The sequence below is a fragment of the Cicer arietinum genome, chromosome 4 (assembly GCF_000331145.2).
Source record: "Cicer arietinum cultivar CDC Frontier isolate Library 1 chromosome 4, Cicar.CDCFrontier_v2.0, whole genome shotgun sequence".
Classification (NCBI taxonomy): domain Eukaryota; kingdom Viridiplantae; phylum Streptophyta; class Magnoliopsida; order Fabales; family Fabaceae; genus Cicer; species Cicer arietinum.
The window spans coordinates 60,932,913-60,958,120 of record NC_021163.2 but is presented as its reverse complement, the minus strand read 5'-3'; the positions used below and the strand labels follow the sequence as shown (position 1 = coordinate 60,958,120).

The 25,208-nt window shown below is 31.9% G+C and overlaps 4 protein-coding genes across 5 annotated transcripts; 1 reads left to right on the top strand and 3 right to left on the bottom strand.

Moving 5' to 3' along the window:
- Positions 1 to 205: 205 nt before the first annotated feature.
- On the top strand, positions 206 to 4,740 carry LOC101514467 (RNA demethylase ALKBH9B). Its single transcript, XM_004498773.4, has 6 exons — positions 206 to 488; positions 602 to 1,096; positions 2,886 to 2,971; positions 3,107 to 3,417; positions 3,573 to 3,644; positions 3,856 to 4,740. The coding sequence occupies exons 1-6, from the start codon at positions 314 to 316 to the stop codon at positions 4,316 to 4,318; spliced, it is 1,602 nt and encodes a 533-aa protein (XP_004498830.1). The 5' UTR covers positions 206 to 313; the 3' UTR covers positions 4,319 to 4,740.
- Positions 4,741 to 7,763: 3,023 nt separating this feature from the next.
- LOC101514140 (E3 ubiquitin-protein ligase AIP2) lies at positions 7,764 to 11,035 on the bottom strand. The gene is made up of 5 exons (XM_004498772.4): positions 10,666 to 11,035; positions 9,349 to 9,574; positions 9,007 to 9,209; positions 8,163 to 8,378; positions 7,764 to 8,028 (listed from the first exon to the last, which is right to left on the bottom strand). The coding sequence occupies exons 1-5, from the start codon at positions 10,810 to 10,812 to the stop codon at positions 7,879 to 7,881; spliced, it is 942 nt and encodes a 313-aa protein (XP_004498829.1). The 5' UTR covers positions 10,813 to 11,035; the 3' UTR covers positions 7,764 to 7,878.
- Positions 11,036 to 13,451: 2,416 nt separating this feature from the next.
- On the bottom strand, positions 13,452 to 15,748 carry LOC101513792 (F-box only protein 13). Of its 2 annotated transcripts, none has more exons than XM_004498771.4 (2): positions 15,550 to 15,748; positions 13,452 to 14,916 (listed from the first exon to the last, which is right to left on the bottom strand). In XM_004498771.4, the coding sequence occupies exon 2, from the start codon at positions 14,890 to 14,892 to the stop codon at positions 13,693 to 13,695; it is 1,200 nt and encodes a 399-aa protein (XP_004498828.1). In that variant the 5' UTR covers positions 14,893 to 14,916; positions 15,550 to 15,748; the 3' UTR covers positions 13,452 to 13,692. The 2 variants fall into 2 exon arrangements, with proteins under 2 accessions (XP_004498828.1, XP_073222958.1); XM_073366857.1 differs by lacking the exon at positions 15,550 to 15,748 and adding an exon at positions 15,322 to 15,525.
- A 4,024-nt stretch (positions 15,749 to 19,772) lies between these two features.
- On the bottom strand, positions 19,773 to 22,967 carry LOC101513488 (tocopherol O-methyltransferase, chloroplastic). Its single transcript, XM_004498770.4, has 6 exons — positions 22,471 to 22,967; positions 21,797 to 21,966; positions 21,381 to 21,485; positions 21,060 to 21,263; positions 20,204 to 20,306; positions 19,773 to 20,061 (listed from the first exon to the last, which is right to left on the bottom strand). Exons 1-6 carry the CDS (start codon positions 22,856 to 22,858, stop codon positions 19,943 to 19,945), a joined length of 1,089 nt encoding a protein of 362 aa, XP_004498827.1. The 5' UTR covers positions 22,859 to 22,967; the 3' UTR covers positions 19,773 to 19,942.
- Positions 22,968 to 25,208: the final 2,241 nt, after the last annotated feature.

Genomic DNA, 25,208 nt, shown 5'->3' with positions numbered 1-25,208 from the left:
TTTTTTGAAAGAAATCTTTTATTGAAATTGTATTTTGTGTGTGATCTTCTAACCTAGTTCAACATCAAACAGAAACATTGCGTGAAAAAAAGGGATCTTTCTTTTGATTCTTTCCATTTACTCCGTACATTAATATATTTGTTTTTTTTTTTTCTTCCAGATATATATTAGTCCACCAAAATAATAATATAATAATAATAATAGTCTTAATTAAATTCACAGGAACAAGAAGAAGCAGAGTATCTTGGTCTTGTTGCGTTTAGTTCAGTTTCTTACTTGTCTCCGATTCCTCTCTCCGAGTCGACTCACCGCCATGGACGAGCGACGCAAACAACTTCAATCTAACGACCCTTTCCTCCTTAATTATCAACCTTCCGAACTCCGAATCGCCTCCGAGTTTCTCTCCACATGGCTTCCCTTTCTATCTCGAGATCTCTGCCGCCGTTGTTCTCAATCACTCTCCGATCGCATCCATTCAATTGACCCAGGTAACATAAACCCTAATTTCAACCTAAATTTTCAAAAAAAATTCAATTGGGTCGTTTTCTTTTTCGCGTTCCAATAAAAAAATTCATACTTTTTTTCATTGAATTTTGTGTAGAGACTCAGAACCAGAACGAGAATTCAAAGTTGGAACCGTCTTCCGAGGTTAACGATGAAGATGTTGTTGAAGACAACTGTGATTGTCATTCTCTTGGTAGTTGGAAAGATGGGGTGCAACCAAATTCAACATCGGAAGCTCCAAGTCCACGTATGTCTTGGGCTGATATGGCACAAGAAGATGATGAATTTGGTGAAGATGATGAACAAAACGACAACAATGGTGGTGTCGTTGTTGGGAATTTGAATAATAGTAATAACTCTAGAGTTGTTTCTGATAAGGCTATTTTGCCTAGGGAACAAAGAGAGTATATTAGGTTTATGAATGTGAGGCGTAAGAAAGATTTTATTTGTTTTGAAAGGGTTAATGGAAAACTTGTGAACATTCTTGAAGGTCTTGAATTGCATACTGGTATCTTTAGTGCTGCTGAACAGAAGAGGATTGTTGAATATGTTGCTTCTTTACAGGAGATGGGAAGAAAAGGAGAGCTTAAAGGTTTGTGATTTTCATCTTAATTAACCTCTTCTCTTGTTGTTAATTGTTATGTAGTTGCAGTGTTGTAATAGCATATTGCTATAGCTGTTTGTTCAAATTCTGCTATGCTAAAGTGCTATACCACCGCAATAGCGGATATTTGACAATACTTTATTACTAAATAGTGTACTATAAAGCAATAGCTATTTGTTCAAATTTTGTTATGCTACAGCGGCTATTTGACAACACTATGTAATTGTATTTTATAAGTTTTTAATGATGTCTCTAGAATTGAAAATCCAAGGTTTTAAATCACGGTCGATTCCGAGTTGTGTTGTGATTATGGCCACGGAGATATCAAACATCGAAAACTTTGATGTAGCAACCACTATCGGTGTTTTGGACCTATTTTTGAAACCTTGGAGAAATTATTCCTTGTTTTGATATTGTTATTTCTTTGAATTTACATTTGTGGAAGAATAATGAATTCAATTAAATGTGTCCCAAGTTGTTGTCATTCTGCATGGCTTTTTCCATATTGTACTATAGAGTTATGATAAGTTTAATAAGATGATTTATATGTTTGTAGTGTTCGTATGCATATCGGCTGACTATTATAAATGAAGTAGTCTCGTGAATTTGATGAGATCTGTAGCTGACTAATTAATAGAAATTATCAAGATCTATTTTATTTGTTGTGCCATTTATTCTATTAAAATTTCTTTTGGCTATACAATTATCAAATGTCCATTTTTGTATTCTTGTTTACATTGTCAATTCATGTTTTGAATCATTGTCTAGATTTCTAATTTTTGTAAAGATTGTATTGATAATTCAACTGTTGATGGAAATTCAAACTGTTAACATGGCTGTTGAATGAGAACACATAGCACGATAGGTATTTTAATGAATGCAATGAAAAAATTAGTCAAAGGTTAAAAGCACTCTTTTAACGTTTAGTGGTTTATTGTACGTCGAGGCAAGGTGCGGTCAAAGAAACGCACACCTCATTGAAGAAAGGTGTTAACTGTTAACAGTAGAAATAATAGAAAACATTAAACTACCTGACTTTTATACTTATATTTGCCATGCAGTTAGCACCTTGAGGCTAGGTGTGCCAAAAATACACGTCTCATTGAAGAATGACTATAACGATTAAAAATTAGAAAACTTTGAAAGATATGTTTGCCTTGTAAGTTAATTATTCAAGCTTGTCATTCATAATAAAAATAAAAGATTAGAACCTTCAATTGAGTTAACCTTAAGCTGCTTGCAATCAAGCGTAACAATGATTGACAACTAGTTATCTATCTTAACTACTCTACACATTCGGCGACATAATTATCAACTTAGGTAGCTTTGCTTTTTTGGGTTTCTAAATGTTAGCAACTTGATAAAGGTGTCTTGCATCTTGTCCTGTACAAAAACACTTCAATGCGCCTCAATCAGCCAGATGTCTGACCCCTTCCCTTTGACTACTGGCCATGGAGATACCAAATATATATAGAAGTAACTTTCATGTATATCCAGAGTTTTGAGGGCTGCCCAAAACTTAGCAAGGCCAATTAGTTAGGAAATAGTGAAAAAATCTTATAATTTAGGAATAAGCGTGGTTGTGTCCATACTTTACACATTCAATACTCTTTATCTATAAATTCTATATGAAAACTTGACGTCATAAGATACTGAAAACAAAAATAATGCTTTTCTTTCCCCCAATTGGCTATACTACATTGACAATTTGGTAATGTGTTAAATGGTGTTATTTCTGAGGAACTGACTACACGATGTTGATTCTTAAATTTTTCAGAAAGGACATTTTCAGCTCCACAAAAATGGATGAGGGGCAAGGGACGCCAAACTATCCAATTTGGGTGTTGTTACAATTATGCAGTGGTTAGTCTCTCATGATATCTTTACATTTATTTCTTTAGAATGAATATAACTTCATTATTATTTGGGGCATAGTATAATGGTTGATGAACTTCATAATTGGATGTATAACTTTCAAAATTAACTTTCTGCTTACAGGATAGGGATGGTAACCCACCTGGTATTCTTCACCGTGCATCGATAGATCCTTTACCTGATCTTTTCAAGGTCATTATTCGACGCCTGGTCAAGTGGCATGTTCTCCCTGCCACTTGTGTGCCGGATAGTTGCATCGTGAATATCTATGAAGAAGGGGACTGCATACCTCCACACATAGATAACCACGATTTTGTTCGACCATTTTGCACTGTCTCATTTCTAAGCGAGTGTGACATACTTTTTGGATCAAACTTGAGGATTGTAGGTCCTGGTGAATTTGATGGTTCATTTGCTATTCCTCTACCAGTAGGGTAAGTATTACGTATTGATTTATCCCCTACTCCGTCTATTTAGTATGTTAACTATTGCTACATGACATTGGATATAGCAGGATTACATTATTCATCAATTTTACCATTGTTATGGAGGATTCAAAATCTTATACTCACTCTTTTTCTCTCTCCAGATCTGTACTTGTCTTAAATGGAAATGGAGCTGATGTAGCTAAGCATTGTGTACCTGCAGTTCCTACAAAAAGGTATTTACTGATTTTTTTTATAGACAAATGTTAATATGTTAAATTAGTGGATTTTGTGAGTTTCCAGGATTTGAACCCTGGACCTCCTGGATAGTATTCCTTTGGTGCCTTTCACCTCACCAACCGAGCTGACAGTATGATATTATCTTATTGGCATTTAGACCAATGGTGGGTTATTGATTCATATTCTTTTTATTGAAACATTTGCTAGGATATCAATAACATTTAGAAGAATGGATGAATCCAAGCGGCCACTTGATTATGTCGCAGAACCTGATCTCCAGGGGATCGAACCGTTAGCCTACGAAGCTGAGCAGGAAAAGATCAAACAGGGGATCAAACCAGTGGCTTATGACGTTGAGCAGGAAAACATCAAGTCAAGCGGGTACAGACCTAATAATCATAATATGAGGAGAAATACAGACAGAAGAGGTGGAAGGATTGATGGAATGGGATCTGCAACTAGAAACAACAGATTCTCAGAGCCTCGTGAGTGGACTCAAAATTCACCAAGATCTGCACCTAGAAATGATAGATTCTCGGAGCCTCGCGGGTGGACTCAAAATTCGCCTAGATCTACACCTAGAAATGATAGATTCTCAGAGCCTCGTGATTCGCCTCAAAGTTCACAAAGACCTGCAAATAGGTGGAGTAGGGTAAAGCCTAGTAGTTAACAAGGTGGTGTTTGTTAAGATCCAAGGTTCATATCGGTTAAGTTAATCCTCTGATCTTTATGACCATCTGGTAATGTTCCGGTGATTCGTCGACATATCAAATAGATTTGTCATGGAAGGTTTCTTAACTTTACTCTGCGCAAATTTTATCACGTGTATTGTCATAATTTGGTCTACCACGAGCTGCATTAGCATCTTTAATTCATAAGCCGGAGGCGCTGGTGTATATTAGAGTGAGTTTAGGAGTCAATAATGGTTGGAATTTGGTGAGAAGTTGTTGTTGTCACATTTTTAGTACCAAGCTAGAATGTAGCTGGGTTCTATATTGACTTATATATATTTTTTAGTTGATGCTTTATACCTAAAAATATTCATTTTTGAGGTAATGATATTGGTTGCCTTGTGAGGTTAGATTTTTTGGATTTGAAACTTGCATTGGATCTAATTATTTTGAAATAGCTAGCTTGCTTTGTGAAAGAATGAATTGAACAATGTTTGGTACAACAAACAGATATGCATTATATTTGTTCATTACAAGTTTTATTGTTTTGTTGCAAGTACTTTAATTGATATGTTAGGGATTCTGCACATTATTTGTATTTAAACGATATGTTAGCCAGATTAATTTCGATTGTTTTATTAAGGTTTTGGCGTATATGCTTAATGATTTCTATCCAAGTTAGGCTCAATTTACAATTATTTATAATATTAATGTATGTTCGGTATCAGTGTTGGTTTATCATAATCACATTCAATCATCGTAATTTTGTAAATTATACAATCTATAATTTGTAAAGATTTTTTTGACTTAGTTAACATTTTTTGCACCATTTTTTTGGAACTAGTAATAAGCGGTGAATTGAACCAACAAGAAGATTTTAAGCTAAAAGATAAGTAAATGTGAAGCTACTATCTTAAATGCTTTTGTTGGCCATGATATAATTGAGAATGATGCTATTATATTCTAGAGTCTAGATATTGTGATGGACTATTTTCGAACCACTATATAATTAAATTGAATAATACTTATCAAATGTACTTGAGTATGCTATTATAAAATAATTAATGATTTTTATGTAGTATTAGAAATAGAGGATAAAATGATACTACTGCGACCTCAAACGAAAAAAAAAAAGAAAAAGTAATGAAGACTTTACTTCCATAAACAACCTACTTTTGAATTTTGAAGATAAATTTGGATTGACTAGAGTATTTGGAAATCACCAAAATCTCAATCAAAAATCACAATATATACTTCTAAAAATCTTAGTGTGAAAGCTTCAAACTCATCGTGGCGGTTGCCCAATACGGAACCCAATACAGAGTAAGAGGCATAAAGAGTACATCAACCATAAATCAAAATCCATTTAGCTATAAAAAAGAACTTTTGCTCTAAATTTGTCAACTTTAAACCAAAAATACACTTCACTCTTTCTTTTCTTCTGTTTTACAACTAGGTTTGGATTCTTGCATTGGTCCATCCTATTTTCCCCATGTCCCGATACGAGCGTGAATTAATGTGAGCTTCAAATAGCCATGTGGTATTACTGTGTTTTTTTGACTTTTCCAAACACACTGTTTATGTTTGAGAATTGCTTTTGAGGTTTTTGGTTCAACATGAGTGTTCACACCAGTGGATTATAGAGATAAGAATTGGATTATACTTCAAATTTACTATTGGACTAGCAAGTTAGTATAGACTAACAGGTTCTTGCCATTGAAAAATTATTTGTTTGGTACAACAAACAGATATGCATTATATTTGTTCATTACAAGTTTTATTGTTTTGTTGCAAGTACTTTAATTGATATGTTAGGGATTCTGCACATTATTTGTATTTAAACGATATGTTAGCCAGATTAATTTCGATTGTTTTATTAAGGTTTTGGCGTATATGCTTAATGATTTCTATCCAAGTTAGGCTCAATTTACAATTATTTATAATATTAATGTATGTTCGGTATCAGTGTTGGTTTATCATAATCACATTCAATCATCGTAATTTTGTAAATTATACAATCTATAATTTGTAAAGATTTTTTTGACTTAGTTAACATTTTTTGCACCATTTTTTTGGAACTAGTAATAAGCGGTGAATTGAACCAACAAGAAGATTTTAAGCTAAAAGATAAGTAAATGTGAAGCTACTATCTTAAATGCTTTTGTTGGCCATGATATAATTGAGAATGATGCTATTATATTCTAGAGTCTAGATATTGTGATGGACTATTTTCGAACCACTATATAATTAAATTGAATAATACTTATCAAATGTACTTGAGTATGCTATTATAAAATAATTAATGATTTTTATGTAGTATTAGAAATAGAGGATAAAATGATACTACTGCGACCTCAAACGAAAAAAAAAAAGAAAAAGTAATGAAGACTTTACTTCCATAAACAACCTACTTTTGAATTTTGAAGATAAATTTGGATTGACTAGAGTATTTGGAAATCACCAAAATCTCAATCAAAAATCACAATATATACTTCTAAAAATCTTAGTGTGAAAGCTTCAAACTCATCGTGGCGGTTGCCCAATACGGAACCCAATACAGAGTAAGAGGCATAAAGAGTACATCAACCATAAATCAAAATCCATTTAGCTATAAAAAAGAACTTTTGCTCTAAATTTGTCAACTTTAAACCAAAAATACACTTCACTCTTTCTTTTCTTCTGTTTTACAACTAGGTTTGGATTCTTGCATTGGTCCATCCTATTTTCCCCATGTCCCGATACGAGCGTGAATTAATGTGAGCTTCAAATAGCCATGTGGTATTACTGTGTTTTTTTGACTTTTCCAAACACACTGTTTATGTTTGAGAATTGCTTTTGAGGTTTTTGGTTCAACATGAGTGTTCACACCAGTGGATTATAGAGATAAGAATTGGATTATACTTCAAATTTACTATTGGACTAGCAAGTTAGTATAGACTAACAGGTTCTTGCCATTGAAAAATTATTTTGCACAGAATAACCAACCACAAAAAAGATGGAAAGATAGCTTTGTGAGATCTATTTTGAGTTCTTAAAATGTTCCTCAATGGAAGTAAAAAGTTGATAGAGTTCTTAAAACTAATTTGATATGGTAGGACCTACAAAAAAGGAAGAATTTGTATCGTATAGATGAAGATGACTAGTATTTGGATAGAGTATTGTAAGACACGTCTCTGTACCTACATAGATAACAATTTTAATATTCATATACTTACTCCTTAACTATATAAGTACTATTGATCATTACTTGATAAATACAGAAATTGGGTGCATTTTATGAACTGTTGTTTTTAGCAGAACCCCTTCAACATATTTCTGAAAATAATTATCATGTATGGGATAAAATTGAAGTATTGAACACACATGCATCAATGCTCCCAACATTGTTTGGCGATTGTATTTGCAGACAATCAGTGTCCAGTATAATTATAAAATGAGATTGAATTTCAAGGAATAGCTATAGTTTCAAATAATTAAGAATACACAACTATTCACCAACTGAGTTTCTAATCCCTTACTTCAGGGTAAACCATATTATACATCATAACTGAATAGCCATCTAAACATACATGAATTCACCACCTCGAAGAGCATTTGCAGCACCTTTCCTCTCCTCTTCGGCTTCCTTTTCACGTTCCTTCCAGCTCTCATAGGCATGATCATCCGTTTGCAGCTCATAACGACATATCGGACAAGAATTGTGCTCATCCTGCCACAAAAGGGATAAAATTGAACAAACTTTGTATCTAATTATGTCATTTCTTCCGCATATCAAATGCAAAAAGTTGGTTTTAAAAGGGCAAAACAGATCTTTCAGTAAATAAGCAGAGTTCAAAACAATACCAGCCATGGCTTTACACATGGTGGATGGAATGTGTGCTTGCATGGTAACTCTTGCATTTGGTCATTTAACACCAGATTTTCCCTGCAAATGGCACACTCTGCATCTTTCCCCATATTAGCCAGGATCTCCTCTGTGAGAGTAATGACAGGAAGTTTCGCCACAACTTCTTTACTTGCAGGAGGAACTCTTGGAGCTACAGGACCACCAGTTTCCATCTAACCAATTTTATTATTTAAAAAAAAGAAACAAGTCACAATTAAACAGTGTAAACTATAACAGACAAAAGAGGCAAAAATGCGTCCAGCTAAGTATATAATATATCAATCAAAAAGAAAGTTGAAATGAGTACACTGCAATGAAGTAGTTAACAAAACAAGTGAACTGAGTAGGTTGTTTATATCAAGTCACCCTTCAAAGGATTCATTGATATCAAATTATCAATTATAGATATACTAATGCATCCGCAACAAGGATCGGTTGGAATAAAAAATTAAGGATTTACAATAGAAGAAATTAAGTTGATGAGCAAGCTGTCTGCATTGATTCATTAACTTGTGAAAGATGTATCCTATTGAATTAATATAAAGTAGCTTGGTTTGTTTAATAGGCACTGAGGAAATGCTAGTTCGAAGTCATCTACGTTACTCAAGTTCGAAGTTGAGCCTATAAAATTTGTTGATGTTCTCAAATGAACCTAGGATAACTGGTTTTCCAATGTATCAAACAACCTAAGCCAACATAATACCACTTTCTTGAAGTTACAGAAACTGAGTCAAGAAATTCAAAGCCATGTTGATATTTAAGGGATTATCAGAAATACGTGAAAAGATTTTGGATAAATACCAGGGGCACAACTTCTTCCAATCTATTTCTAAGCATTTCAAGCACACTAGCAACATCCTCTGGTGAGGTATTCTCTGTGGCTAAACTTTGAGAGGATTCAGCATCAAATAGTCTAGCAGCTGCTGTCAAGATGTTTTCCTGCACCAACCATGCAGGCTGTGGTGGCTCTGGATCTACCGTAAGGTGTCCCTCAAAAAGATATCCTGAGTCAACACAAAACATGATAAACACAGAAAGGTTAGTAAAATATTTAAACTACCATAGCACACAACACGTCATCATGAAAAAACTATAACTGACTTATCAAGAAAAAAAAACGAAATTTCTTCAAATGAAAATTACCTCTGTTTTCATGATTCACTGCAGCTTGCAAAACTTGTGAAGGGTTGTCTTCTAGATGCAAATGTTCCTTGGCCTGAGCAATGCAAGCCTTCAAGTGCTTCTTTTCAGAAGGTTCGGAAACAAACAATATAGCCTGCTCAAAAAGACCCAGGCCAGCACTCCAGAAACCAGGTGCTGTATATCTTGTCTTCAACACCGTAGCAACTCGGCATATAACAGTATAAAACTGCCACCACCAGCAACACCACAGTCAATTTATTGGATTTTAATTATCCATCATCAAACAATAACAAACAATATTTAGGAAAAGGTTAACCTATTGAGATGTACCCGAATAAGAGCAATTGCAAATAACCTACCAATGAAAGACCATTAGCAGGAATAAAACTAAAGACATTCCTGGCAGAGCCATTTCGATTTATCAGTTGAACCCATCATTAGCATTAACTACATACATACAGTGATAAATGCATACATACATATGGATTTGGATCCTCTCATGTTGAAATCCAACACGAGGAGATTATGTTGGCGATCTCACCATTCAAAGTTATTGAGATCTACAACTTAAATATATAAGTGGGACCAATGAATTTTAATGGTGAGATCACCAACATAATCCCATATATACACACATACACATATCAATTAATAAATAATACTGTTTAATATTAGTTTTATTTTGAAAATTAGCTGCAAAGAGAGGAAACCCCAACCCCAAGGCTTCTCGACCAGCGCCGATAGCATGCTGAGACTGCAATCAGAGGTCTAAACCAGCAAGTGTGTATGTTTGGAATTAAGTTGGTTGCCCAATGTCTCCTTGCTGTGATTCCTTCAAAGCCACAAATTGTGGCCTCATATTGACGCGCTTTAATAATTTTTTTGCCACAATACATACTCAAAACTTCTCACAGTTCCACTCGGTCACAGCAACTCAATTAACCCCTCTGACACCTCGGAATCTCCACAAGGAGGGTCTCCCCAAGGGGAATTTTTAGTGGCTTCATGGGAATTTGAACTCTCACCTATAGGAGGTGAAAGCTCAAATTCGGATCCTTAATCATGTGTGCAAACTCTCCATGATATATACAATTATTGCACGCATAACATAAATAACAGTACAGACTATAGATTAATCCTAATCCAAGCAAATTCAAAAATCAGTTCTTTTGGACCAAACTTAAATAAACATATAAAAAGGAACAAAACCAAGAAACGCTACAAAATTATATTGAAGAATGCAAATAAACAACTAATTATAAAACTAATGGGAAAATTTAGAATGTGAATAAAAAAAATGAAATGAGAGGAGCATACAGATTTGCGAAGAGAGGTAGAAGCTGATGGATATGTAGTTTGAAGCAGAGATTTGAGAGACGTAACAGCGTCTTCAAATTTTTGCTTCTTCCCCAATTGTTTCTGCAATTCCTCCAATTCTTGTTTAACCGAATCCTCTGACGCCATTCTATTCTCTTGTTTGTGATTATAAAACTCCAAATTTGAATTCGAATTCGAATTAAAATTATCGCAATTGAGAAACCCTTTGTTGATTATGCTTTCGTTTTTGTGATTTTTTATATCATTCCGACTTCGAATTTCTTCGGGAAGGGGAAACGAAAGGAAATGATCGTCTACGAATGTCCCTACCGTTCTCTGAGTACGTTACCGAATCATTTTGTGCCACGTCATGGAGGGTGTTTGCTTCTGTCCTACGGAAAAGGATTAGGACTTTTTTTAAGCGATTACTACTTAATTGTTCATTTTGGTAGACGTAAAAGTTGAACATTTTGTTATTACAACTTCTTTAAATCATTAAACCATTTTATGATTTCTAGAAAAAAAGATTTAGATAATCCTCTAAAACCAACGACTTAGTTTAGATAACAAAATAAAAAATATTAATTTGTATTTTAGTTAGTCTTTTTTATATTTTCGTCAACAAAAAATACTAAAGGTATAGTTTCAACTCAATTTGTGGAACTTAATTGGTTATGAGAGAGATAGAAACAAAGTTAGCAAAGGTAAGGGAATTGAAAGGTAGACAATTGCAGATATTTTTTTCGCGAGAATGGGATGAGGAAGAAGATTATCCCTAACAACTTTCAAGATATAAATAATGACTACTAGTATAAGATGTAATTTGTAAAAAATTTATTAAATGTAAATTTTTAAAAAAAGGTTTTAAGGCAATATTTATGATTTATAAATGTATCAATTTGAGTGATTGCTTGTATATACAATTAAAAAGATTAAAATAAAATGTGAGTAATCTTCACTCTAAAAATATTACTAGAAAGAGATGAATGATTGTTTGTATATATTTTGTTTTGTCGTAAACATTCAATCATTATAAAATATTTTCTTCCAATAAAAAATAGAATATATATTTTGTAAGTATTGATTTGAGATATATATGTAATAATTAGTTTTTATATTATCATTTTTTTTTTATTTTACTTTTAATCTTGAGTATCATTATTTCTTTATTTTTTTTACTAATTGAATGAATTACTATTTATTATAATTTATGTTTATTGTCTCAGTTTCACTTAAACTTATGATAGCTAATTATTAATTAAAGGTGTTATGTCATATTTTTTTATTATAAATATTTTGATTTAATTGTCTTTTTTAGAGTGTATACAATGAATAAATTCAAAATATTATTTTTTACGACAAAAGTACGAAAATAATATTGAGAATGATAAGACAACACTACTTGATTTTTTATTATTTTTGTTGTTAATTGAAACTATGATATGATTTTGATTAAATATTTTCTTTTGTATCAGATAAATAAATTATGTATCTGAACACTAATAAGAGAAAAATGAACACAAATTAAAAACTACTTTAAAAATACATATTTTATAATTTAATATTTTTATTTAAAAAAAAAATGTCCTTTGCTGTTTTTTTTTTTGTGCAAATGCTTGTTAATTTAAATGACTGTTTTCAATATTTTTTATTTATTTTAATTTAAACTTCATTGAATTATTTGTGCATAATTTTAATTATTGATTTTTAATATATAATGGTTATGTTTTTATATATTTTGTGGTAATTTATAGTTGTTACATTTTAATTGTTAAAATGTAATTGAAATATTATGATGTATTTATTTACAATGAATTAAAGAAGTAACTAACAATTAAATCAAATTTATAACGAAGGTTATATTTTTTATTGTTGATTTTTTAATTATAAAGATATAAACAAAAACTTACTAGAATGAAAAATAAAAAATGAACAAATTTTAAAGATATTACATCATACTATATGATAAAATTAGTCTTACGTGAAATAAAGATGTGACCTGTAACATAATATTTTGGAAGGTTTATTTTAATATATTGGTTTCCTTAGTCTTTTTGGTCTCAATCATCTACAATATTACAACAATATCATTTTATAAATATTCAAGTAATTTACAAATATAATATTTTTTTGTCATCATTTTATTATTATTATTTTAAAAAAGTTAACATTGTTTAAAACAAATTAACAAATTTTATTTCTATTATTTTCAAATAATCTCAAGTGGAATGGAATTCATCTAAAAATTAATATAAATTTTATAATATTTTATGTTGATGGATTCCTTAGAGGACCTAAGAATGAAAACAAAAGAAAATAAAAAATTCCTTTTTGGTAGAGAAACTATTAGTTGCAAAACTATATAGACATATCATCTATCTAATAAGAAAATGAAAGTTTTGAGGTGTCCATAGCACCTCCCTATCCCAAGATATATGTCCCTTTATATCTCTATTAATAATAATTTTCTTTCTCTAACATATTAACTACCTACATTTACTTAAAAAAAATATTAACTTTACTTTTTGTATTATTAATTTAATCTCCCATTTCACTTGTAATAAACATATTAACTATAAACATAAAATTATTAAAAAAAATCTTACATATCAACGTTGGGATGGTTGAGTAGTTACATAAGGTAAAATAGACAGTAGAGATAACTTCAATTGCAAAAAATGAGGTAAAATCACATTTTAGCTTTCTTTAACTTTGAACATATTCAGACAAGACTCATAAGAACACCAAATTAGTAATACCACTTTTGATATCACCATTCAAAAACATTGAAAAAGAATCATCAAGAAGATCATTCATTAATAATACCACTAAATGAGAACAGTGGTTTACAACTGAAATTCAGTTAAGAAAATTACAATAAATCTGTCAGCAAACAATCATTTGGTTAGCTTCCATTTCTAGCTAAGTTGCTTGAAAAAATCAAGTACAAATCAAAATAAAATTCAAACTAACAGAACATAAAAAGAGTTCATAACAAAGACCAAAGATAAAAAGGGCATTTCACTATCACACAGAAGCCTCTATCCGTGGTTCGAACGAAAATGCAGACATAAACTCAACGACTTCCCCGTTGATGCAACATTTCGGCAATTCAACCCATTCATTGGTCACCAAATCACACAGAATATAAGTACATAACTCAGGAGAGTTCAAGCATATAAAAATCCGAGAACCGGCACCAACACAGTTGATATCCGGCTTCTTTCCATACCATTCATGAGACATTGCTGCAGGCATTGCTGCAATCTGTTGCCAACATCGGTTAGCTTCGTCATATTTCCACACTCGAAGACTTGTGCTTTCCAAGAATTCTGATAACAAAACAACTAACATCTCGCCGTTACACTCGACAATATCGATCGAGTACTCACAGAAAACAGGCAACAACCTAGGATACTCAAAGAAACACTTGCTAGTCAAATTGCAAGCTACCACCGTCCCCGAAGAACTAAGAAAATAAACTATCTCTTCACCGTCTTTGTTAGTAAAAACCGATGAATATTGCTTCGTTGGACTCCTCTGCATGCTACTTGCCACCACATTTCCGGCCTTGCTAAGAAAGTACACAACATTGTCGTCAGTTGAATCACATTCCATCGAACTATCGTCGACCTTCCTCCCAAGAGGATTATCGTCTTCCCAACAGGAAGAGCTGGAATTATAAACTTTAAATGAAAGATTAGGGAGTTCACCGAAGACCAATACAATCTTGTAGGATACTTTGTAGTCTATGAAAGATGTACTCATAACAACAGCATTGAGACATTGATTTTCCAAAGCGAAATTCATCGGTGGGAGTTCGCTACAAGATCCAGTAACGGGATTGCACACAATGAAGTTTCCGGACGAAGTTCGGTAGCAAACAAGACCACCAGAAGCTGCAACCAGCATGCAACTTCTGTTGGAATCTTCGAGAAGAAGACGCGGATGATTGAGTCTTTTCCAACTGTTTTCGGCAGAGTCGAAGATGACAGATTGGTTGAGGCTTGGAGCAACCATGAAAAACCATGGATCCCTCGAAGGAATGTGTGAGCAGGCAAGCTTGAAACTCACAGAAGCAGCAGCTGATTTCCATCTTTTGCAGACTGAAGTGAGGCGAAAGAAACTTGAAGTCGGTAGCCACGACAGTACCCTTTCGAAGACATCTTCATTCAGGTCATCCAAGGAAAATTTCTCCGGGGACTTTCTTTTCAAACTACGTTCCATTGATCACAAATTTGGACCAAACAACTGCAGAAAACAAAGGAACTAAGATGTTACCAAAATATCAAGTTTTTCAATTTTCAAAACCAATACCAATCACATAAAAATTAATTGTTGAGAATAAATACTAACATAAGAACTACAACTAGTATACTAATGTTTGCCAATACCAATCATAAAAATTAATTGTTGAGAATAAATGACTGTGAAATGGACACATAATAACTATATAAGGAAAAAGGGTAAGCATGCAAAAGCAAAAAATTAAAACTTTCCCCTTCATTCCTCAACCCCTTTTAGTTTTACAATAAAAATTTCAAGGATTCATTAATTTTAACAACAAATTAAAGCTAAATACTTTATAGAACTGTAAAAAGAAAGAAAAAAAAACCTCCTAGCGTAAGAAGCTATTCTTCATAAACAAACATTTACCTTAAGACTTAAAATGCAAACATAAAACAAAATCCACTCTCTTCTATTTCCTCCTACAACCCCTTTTACTATAAACCCTCACTAAAATAAATAGTACTAAAAAACAAAACAGTCACTCAAAGAAACAAATATTGAAAAGGGGTTCAAATGATTCATGAGAAAAGACTCAAAAGAGAAAGCATGAGGATGAAATACAATATAAGAAGAAGAAGGAAAAAGAAAAGGTACCTGAAAGAAAGAAGTGAAGGTGGAAGCAAATAGAAGACAGAGGATAGAATGAAAATGGGGAATGGATTGAGTGATAAATATATAAAATGGGGTTTGGAAGATGAAATCTCAAAAGTGAAAAAGGGAAAGTGAGGAGATGAAGAGAAGTGGTAGGAAGCTTCGTTGGGATCTCTTTTGTTATTTGTTGGTGTTTTGGATGGGAAATGGATAGTTGACACTTCACACCCACAAAGACACACGCGCGCATACACAACACACACGAGTGGCTTAATGTTATGTTACATTAGATTCTCTTCTTCTTTGTTCCAAAATACTTACATATCATATCTATGTCAACGGATTTTCTGACGTCAATTTTTCATTTCATATGGTAAGAATTTTTTTTATGTTTTGAAATTTTTTCGTAAATCTGTTTTGTTTGGGTATTTTATTTTTAATTACAATTACAAAAGGGGCAATTTGTATTCATTCTCAGTTATGTTTTTAAAATTAAGTAGTACGGTAATAAAGATTAAAAATCACTAATAACAGATCACCAAAAAATCACTAATAATAGATCACCAAAAAATCACTAAACAGAAATAAAAAGGGAAAGCAAGGTGATTATTACACTATTTTATAGTTGAATGTGAAAATGAAAATAAAAAAAAAAAAGTAAATTTAGTTTTAAGATGATTGTTTTGTTTTATACAACAATTCCATTCTGTTTTTATTTCATTTATGTTAATAAAACAATCAGTGTGGTAAGTGTTGAAAATCAAAATTCCCTATTTTCATGGTAATAAATATCTTAAATTTTAGATTAAGGAAAATGTTAATAAATATCTTAAATTTTAATAATTTAAACGTAAAAAAATCTTAAAAATTATATAATTTGTATTTTTGAATTGTACAAAGTGAGATTTACAATTTCAATTTTTTTTCTCTTAAATTTATTATAACTTATAAGAATTGAGTTAAATCTAATATGGGTTTTAAAATAATATTTGAATCTACTAAAATCTATTGAATTATATATTATTAAGTTACAATTCAATCCAAAATATAAGAATAACTTATAATGAAATGTGCTAAAAAAATATTGTTTAAAAAAATACATTTTTACTTTTTTTTTTTGACAAATATTAAGATTTCTTTTATTAATATTACTAAAACTAAAATGAATATAAATATTTTTCACGGATTTATTAGTTTATCAGGAAGTATGCCAATATGTAAGATAAGTAGTTGACTCTAGTTAGAAAACCTATTAAGTAGAGGTGCTTGAGCTTTGGATTCGGGTTGAAAAAATGAAAAAGTAGATTTAGCACACAAACAAAAAAACTACTGGCACATTAATTTAATGATTTTATGTTGCATAAAAGAAAGAGAAAGTGGAATCACTATGTCAATTGTCAAAGGTAATGTGACTAGTGACTATGGTTTGTGGCAGCAGCAGCTGACTCTTCCCAAGTAAAAAGAGTAAAGAAGCAACCAACCCCTTTTGGCTCCTCGTTATGGAATCTTTGTCTTCTTTTGTTTTTGTTCTGTTTATTACATTACACAAGTCAATGCCTCAAACCCCATTCACAAGACAAGTATTTTTTTTTTTTTTTATTAATTAGAAGAAAACTATACTAGATTAGTGGAGGAAAATATGGAAAAGTAAAGGCCGTTTATTTTTTTATCTTTAATTTTCTTTTCTTGCTCCTCGTGTGTTTGTTTTCTCATGTAGATAGATACTCACACGCCCAAAAGCAATTACATTAGGCCAATGCAGACTTTCTCTTGTTTAATTAAAGTGGTCACTTTCATTTTTTTTTTCTTCATGTTATGCTCTTAATCCAAATGAGAAGGTTCCAATGAACTTCTCCAGTGGAATCTGGAGAGTTAATGACATAAAACAAGTTGAGAAACCTTTGCAGTATATGTTTGGTAAAGTGTCCATATACTATTTTTTTTATGTTTGTGTAATCAACAATGGTCTCTACATTCACATTTAAGAATCTCAAAAAAACTGATGTAAAAAATGATAGTAATAATAATGTCAACAAAATACAATTGTCATGTATGGTAAACTGGTTTTTTTAGTGACCGATTGGAACTACGGTCGAGTTCCATTTCTCATGCTCTAAAGCATATGTAACGCATAATTAACAAGCTACATAATGTAGTGTTACACTTGATGTACGTTTAAGAGTATTTTTAAAATGAAGAATTTATTCCAATAGATTTCTTAATCTTAACCTTATATTTTAGACTCTTCCAATGCTTACCAAATATTATTAATTTAGAATCGAAGAAGTAACACAAATATGTCTATAATCTGATTCAATTTTCCCCGGGCTTTAATTACAATTTGGGCACAATGTGTACAAATTAGTGATATGAGTAGTCCATTGTGTCTAACCCACATCACTCTTCCATGTTGATCATCAACTTTGAGAGGTGTTCTTACAGAACCTTTAAGGATTTGCTGGTGACTGAAATCAAGAGCTACACCTCAAGTATATTAGGGTATAAATATCTTAATAAACCTTGTCGACGATGTGTCGTGATCAATACTCAAGTGTTTAGTATAGAAGTCTTAATAAATGAGACACAATCATATTTCCTTCTCCTCTTAATATAGAGCTTACAAAGCGACAGATAATTTGAAACTATTACATTTTCTAAAACAATTTAATTTAGAATCGAGGAAGTAATACAAATATGTCTAAGATCTGTTTGAATCTTCCCCTCAGGCTTTGACTACAATCAAGGTACAATGTTGTACAAATTAGTGATATGAGTAGTGTTGGGGAGTCCGAGGGAGTCCAACATTCAGAATAGGCTAAACAAGGATTCATAAGAGACTTAGACACCACATCTCAACCCAAAACCTTAAAGCATTAGGTTTATGGGTCATTCTCCTTATATATCCAATATAGCCTCCATTCCTAGTCAATGTGGGACTAACCACTCATAATTGAATTTCAACACTCCCCCTCAATTATGAGTTCCCACCACTAGACTCGATCCATTTGATTCAAGTCCTTTATTGACCACCTTGACCACTAGACTTGATCCACTTGATCGCCGAGTCCTTTTTGGTCCACCACTAGACTTGATCCAGTTGATCCAAGTCCTTTATTTTGCTCCCCCACCAAGCTAAACCAGACTCTGATACCACTTGTTGGGGAATAAACACAGAAACACAATAACAAGTAATACGCAGCGGATATAAAATTCCTCCAACTTGCAAGAACCCGTGAGGAGCAACAATAAATATATGACAGCAAATTAATCAAAATAAAAGACGTAATGAACACCGATATTTTAACGTGGAAAACCCCTTTGTGCAAGGGTAAAAACCACGGGTCGTCCAGACCAAAGAAATAGCTCTACTATAATCAAATAAGGATACAAGAGAGTCTCAAAATGATGCACCAATTGTGCCTACAACCAGCCAAAACAACAAAGCACTAAAGCCTACTAAAGAAAAACAAGAAGAGAAAAATACCCAAAACCTATTGCTGTGCGAGCATGATTTCTCCCCCTCCAGACGTCTTTTCGCCGATCCGACGGTTGAAAACGAAGACCTGAATGTTGCGAACCTACTGTCCAAAAATCAGCTCGATCCAACGGTTAACAAATGTGCAATCGATGTTTTTCTAATACTGATTTAACAAAATCGGGAATAGGGTTACTCCTCAATTTTCTCTTTTGGTGGTTGCCTTTTCCATCAAAATAGTTTCTCTTGTTAACCCTAATTAGACCACTCTCCACTTAAATAAGTGAGACACATGGAATATAATATTTGGGCCTTTCTCCACATAGGAAGGGAGCCCAATACCCAACAAGTAATACATGTGCAATCAAAACAACTTAAATTATACCAGTCCAGAGGCCCTTAAGCATGACACTCGAAGGGGTGAAATGCTTAAAAGTATTGGATCGACGCAATATAGACTTTTTAATTTTATAATCACACCGGTCCAAGAGGTATTTTACAGTTGCATTTTCTATTTTTTAAATAAGCTAGAACCGAGCATATCCATGATTTGTCTCATAACCTGATGCAAATGGACATTATCATAGACTCATGATATCAATGGTTAGAATAAGCAAAGTAGAGTGAAGAATAAATATTCCTGCAGTGCAGGGGCATACTATCTTCACGCATAGATAGTTAAAATGATAGTTATTTTTTTCGTTTGTAATGCAATAGGGAGCAAAGGAAATTGAACATTAGGATTGGAGGCTACAGAACAGGATATAAATTACATCTTTCCTTCAATATCAATTTTCTATCCAAATAGTATTTGATGTGGCAGACAAACACGTATCTTTATTCCTTATTTCTTTTATTTTTGAATTATCAAAATCAAAATGAGTGACCAATAGGAAACTTGTTTCATTTCATTAAATAAAATCATTCACCCTCCACATCTTCAGGCTTTCGACATGTGATTATGGCAAACTTAATTACACCCTTCTTGAATCCTTCTATCATCAATGGCATAGCCAAAGCTCCTTTTATAGTTTTTAGCCCTGGACACGACATAAAACAATTCAAATAATTTCCATCAAGTAATTTATTTCAATGAACGAGATGATTATCAATGTATTATGTAAGACTTGCGATTTGAGACAGGGAAGTTGATTGTAAATGCAATATAAATTTTGTGCTTACCACTCCTCAAGAGTGAAGTGAAACCCTTCCATGTTAATGCTGAACGTATCACTGCTGGCCAAAATGGAGCAACAAAGGGAGACCAATCTGCGGATTTGATGTCCTACATAAAGTAATCAACCAAACATGTCAAAATAGCAACACAACCACACAATCTAAACCCATACCACATACGAGCCGCTTTGGGTTGGCTTTTTTGCGCTTATTTACTATTCTATTGGCATAAACACTTTTGACTTGTGAGACTGTTTGGGAATTGGGAGAGCTTACGGAAATAAACAACTTATGACTTCATATAAGCTGTTTTCAACTTATATTTATGAGCTCTCTATGCTAGCTTATGAAACGGTTTATAACTTATATGAAAACAAGTTGACTTATTTTATTTTTTGTTACAGAAATAATTTATATGCAAGTACTTATATAATAAACACTTATATTATAAGCGCTTAATTAAGTTGTTTATCCAATCAACGATGCTATCTCTCTTGAATTAGCTTCTAATTTCCTGAACTTTTTTCATTTCAATAAGTTTACAGTTGTTTACTTTGTAAAGCAATCTTATAAGCTTATAACAACTTCTGAAAATTTTGAGATACAAAAGATATTTTTAAAAAACTGTTTATAAAAACTCATAGTTAATAACATTTCTACCTTCACAAGTGTTTCTTGAGAAGCTCTTCTATGCAGACTATGTACTTATTCATAAGTTATATAATGTCTAATACAGTTCTTAGACATTATATAAATGATTTTTACTTAGACCCAAATAAATCCTAAACAAACTTTGTCTCAACTTATAGCAGAGGTCATGAATTTTTTTATTATTAGTAGGTATATTAATTAAATTAACTACCTGAAGGGACATGGTCTCAAGCAATCTGACATAATCAGCAGTTGAGCACCAAGCTGGAAGGTAAAATGAATCACATATCTTCTTCAAGAGATTCTTTTCCCATGGCTGTAGGGATTCTTCGTCAGGGCGAAGATCCCTATGGCACCATGTTACTATTATTATGGTACCGCCTGGTGCTGCTACCCGAGCTAACTCTCCAACAAACTGAAACAGTTTTGTATGAAACAGGAAACTCATTACAACTTTACAAGCATAAAGAACAGAAAATATGAAAGAAACTGCAGTGTAGTATGCAAGTTAGACAGGAAGAGAATTTGGAACCTTTGCTTTGTCAGGCATATGCTCTCCACTCTCCATAGACCACACAAGATCAAACTGGTTGTCAGGGAATGGTTGCTCTAGCGCATCAGCAACTTGAAAGGAAACCTGTCATTACATTACATTACATAAACAAAAAAGACTAAGGTAAATATCATATAAACCCCACATGAGTAGAATGTATTCTATACAAGTTCTTGAGACCCTTGGTGAGGGTTTCATTACAGTAATAACATAGGTTAACATGTGATAACATAGCAGCAACTGCAAGTAGCATCGATACTTTAGATTGAAGGTGTGTTGGGTATCCGACACATATACAACACCAAAACATGTGATTATGTGAGTTCTTTATAAACATGGAGTAAAATGTGTAAGTAAAATAGATAATAAAGGAGAAAATGTCCACAAAGAAATACCTTGTCAGCTAAACCTTGAGCAGCAGCAAGAGCATTAGCTCTTTGAGCTTGAACAGGGCTGAGAGTGATGCCTACACAACTTGCCCCATATTTCTTGGCCAGGTACCTTGAACTGCCCCCTATGCCACATCCAACATCAACTACACTCTTAGGCCATTTTGATGCCTCCTCTGATCATTCATTCATCAATAACACCAAGTAGTCAGTACTAGCCAGTAGCAACTCGTAGTCCTAGTATTCTCCAATTGAGAAATGGTTTATGATTTATTTATAATAACTAAAATTATTTCTCTATGTAGAACCAACACTTCAAAATCAAAGTGTGTCAGATGGCAGTTATATTCAGTCACTTATACTTTTCATTTTCAAAGGAGTAAATGATCATTTTAGTACTTGAATATGTCTTTAATTAGTCAGACTAATCTTCAAATGTGTTTTTCTTTGTCAAAAATTACTAACAACAGTGGATAGATTCAATTCAATGATTATAGTTACGACACGTCACACACTGGGGACCAAAATTGTCGTTTACTCTTTTTCAAAGTATTATCAATGTCTATAGTTATGTTACTGTTAGTGTCCCTAAACAGTCCCTTTTTGTGGTCTATATATGTTTTGTTATCAAATAAAAGAATATAGTGAACATAGAAATGGAAATGAATAGTAGTACCAACCAGAAAGAGAAGCGAAAGTAAGAGACTTTTCAATCATTCGGATCTGAGCAAGACGATGATCAGAGACAGAAACAGTAGAATCTGGATCGTAAAATCCATGATGCATATGGTCACCCCAAATATTCTCCCAAATTCCAGATGATTCATCGTAGAACTCAGCAATCCCCAATTGCAACTTCTTCTTATTCTCTTCAATCCCTGCTTCCAACACCATTTCTTGTTCCCGAGTGTTTACCGCTGATACCCGGTTATAACTAACTGAACCGGTTGTTTTCACGCTACTACTTGTACTTCTGAATGGAGTAGTAGTAATAGTACCGTTTCTGTTGTATAGGTTTTTTTGAAGGTGATGCAGCGATGTGTGGCTGCTGCAACATAATGAAGACATTTTATATTATTATTTGGGTTCTTGTTAGTGTTACCGCTCGCGGGAGGACACGCCGCCACGGAAAAAAAAATACCCTATTTTTTATTTGTTTTTTTTTATAGGTACGCAACGAAATAAGTACATGATTCAGAAATTTTATGAGATGTTATTTTCTTTTATTTATTATTTTTTGGAAAAACTGCTTGAGTTTATAAATTTAAGGAATAATTGAGGATGAAATCGACTTATCCATACAGATGAATAGAAAGTAAATGTTTGGATTACTTATATATTAACTCTAATTTCAAATATAAATAACAACAAAATTTACTTTTGTGATTTTAAATCAACCAAAAATTAACTAACTTAACCATTAATTCGTTGTTGCACATGGATTAAATACAAATAATAAAACATAGATAGAGATAATAATTAAAAAATGAGTTTTTTAAATTTTTGTTTGAACAAATTAGCAAAAGGAATAATCCACTAATTAGAGTTTCATCACAAATTCTATTAACAAGTTTAATTTCTAATTCGTGATTTTATTCTTATTTGATTATATAATTGATCAAACAAGCACAATTAACTTACGTGAAAACAAGCGATCCACTACTTAAAATTGAAAATTTTACCCTATACCCTCTCATTTATCCATGTACCCAAAAAAGTAAAGGAAAATACCAAAATACCCTCATATATACATATAAAGTTACTATATTTTTTTTTATTTCTTCATATCAACATTTCCTGAACAAAAGTAAGTGTAAAAAAAATTCCTAAAAACTTTTTTCAAGTTTTCCGAAAAATTTGAAAAAAAAATTCAGGTACAAAACATCGTTTTCGGAAATCTTTTTTTAAGTTTTTCGGAACAATCGAAAAACTTACACTACCGGCAAACTTAACGTGACATTTCTGGAAGCTACCGAAAAACTTCATCCACAAGTTTTCCAGTAGTTGTTTGATTTTAAAAAAAAAACATTTTTTAAATTAATTTTAATTTTTTATTATATTAGTATTTATTTAATTCATTTGATTTTAACTAATTTTTTTAGTGGGTAGGGCTAGAGGTGGAGATGACAAAACTGAAGAATGCGTGACTTTGAATTTTCATCATCTATGAATGGTCCTCCGATTCGTCCAACAATACAATTATTAATTATTTATGGTATATTATATACAGTGTATTAATTTTTAATTATTTAATGGTGTATTTATAGTGTATTAATTATTTATGGTATATTATATATAGTGTATTAATTTTTAATTATTTAATGGTGTATTTATAGTGTATTAATTATTAATATTTATGGTATAGACAAAAAATAAATTGGTTAATTTTTTTAATGAAGTTTTTCGGTAGTTTAATTTTTTTTACCGATTTTTTTTTTTTTTTTTTATTTTCCAGTAAAAACCTTCTGTACCGGAAAACTTAAAAAAAAATCCGTAAATAAGGTGTACCGAATTTTTTCAAAAAAGTTTTTCGGAAATCTTTTTTCTGATTCCGAAAAAGATAAAATGGTAAAAAAAAATATAACTTTGAATTAGTAAAATAATAAAAAAATAAAAAAATTGTGGGTATAATTGACATTTTTATAAAACTATGGGGGTATAGGTATAGAAATGGGGGTATAGGGTAAAACTTTCCTTAAAATTAGTACAAAAACTAATGAAATCTGCAATTTAGGCCCAGTAAAGTTTAGCATTGAGATTTTATTCTAACACAAAAGTTGTGGCTCTGATTTTTAGCTTTTCAACGCATGCTCACGTGCGTCAATCCGATATTTAGAGCTCAAGTTATGACCTACATAGTAAATAGGGGTCAATATGCAAATAATAAAATTAAAATTCAATTTCGACCCAAAGTTTAGAAACAAACTAAAAAGTTAATCTAAGCTTTTAAAATGCCACAGTAAAAAAATTAGAAACATATGCCCAAATACTTTTGACCAACCATATTTAGTGATTTTTTTTCTACAATATCTTATTATTAATTTAATTTTTTTTTTTCAGTAGAATTTTGTCTCATGAAAATGCAATTTAAAAATTACAATTAATTTTAGTTAAGTGTCTTCGCTAAGGAACCAAACATTTAAAAAAAGTCAATTAAAATTATATTGAATTTCATGTTTTTAAATTTTTAAATTTTCATTTTTAATCTTTAAGACTCATTGATTATTAATTATAGTAATCACATTAAATGAGATTAATCACCTTTTTTAAAGGGTGTGAAGTGTTTTTTTTTCCTTATAAAATATTGATAAAAAAAAAAACAATAAAAAAAACTCTAGTTAATGCTATAAAATACAAGCAAAATACAATTTGAGTGTTACCATAATAATTATTTTAAGTATTTTTTGTTAAAGTTAAT

Coding starts and splice junctions, on each gene's coding strand:
- LOC101514467 (XM_004498773.4), top strand. CDS start 314: ATGGACGAGCGACGCAAACAACTTCAATCTAACGACCCTTTCCTCCTT. Junction 489..601: donor CATCCATTCAATTGACCCAG/GTAACATAAACC, acceptor AATTTTGTGTAG/AGACTCAGAACCAGAACGAG. Junction 3,645..3,855: donor CCTGCAGTTCCTACAAAAAG/GTATTTACTGAT, acceptor AACATTTGCTAG/GATATCAATAACATTTAGAA.
- LOC101513792 (XM_004498771.4), bottom strand. CDS start 14,892: ATGGAACGTAGTTTGAAAAGAAAGTCCCCGGAGAAATTTTCCTTGGAT.
- LOC101513488 (XM_004498770.4), bottom strand. CDS start 22,858: ATGTCTTCATTATGTTGCAGCAGCCACACATCGCTGCATCACCTTCAA. Junction 21,486..21,796: donor CTCAAGGTTTAGCTGACAAG/GTATTTCTTTGT, acceptor ATGTAATGACAG/GTTTCCTTTCAAGTTGCTGA. Junction 20,307..21,059: donor TTGAGACCATGTCCCTTCAG/GTAGTTAATTTA, acceptor TACTTTATGTAG/GACATCAAATCCGCAGATTG.
- LOC101514140 (XM_004498772.4), bottom strand. CDS start 10,812: ATGGCGTCAGAGGATTCGGTTAAACAAGAATTGGAGGAATTGCAGAAA. Junction 9,210..9,348: donor AGTGAATCATGAAAACAGAG/GTAATTTTCATT, acceptor GTGTTGACTCAG/GATATCTTTTTGAGGGACAC. Junction 8,029..8,162: donor CATGTGTAAAGCCATGGCTG/GTATTGTTTTGA, acceptor CTTTTGTGGCAG/GATGAGCACAATTCTTGTCC.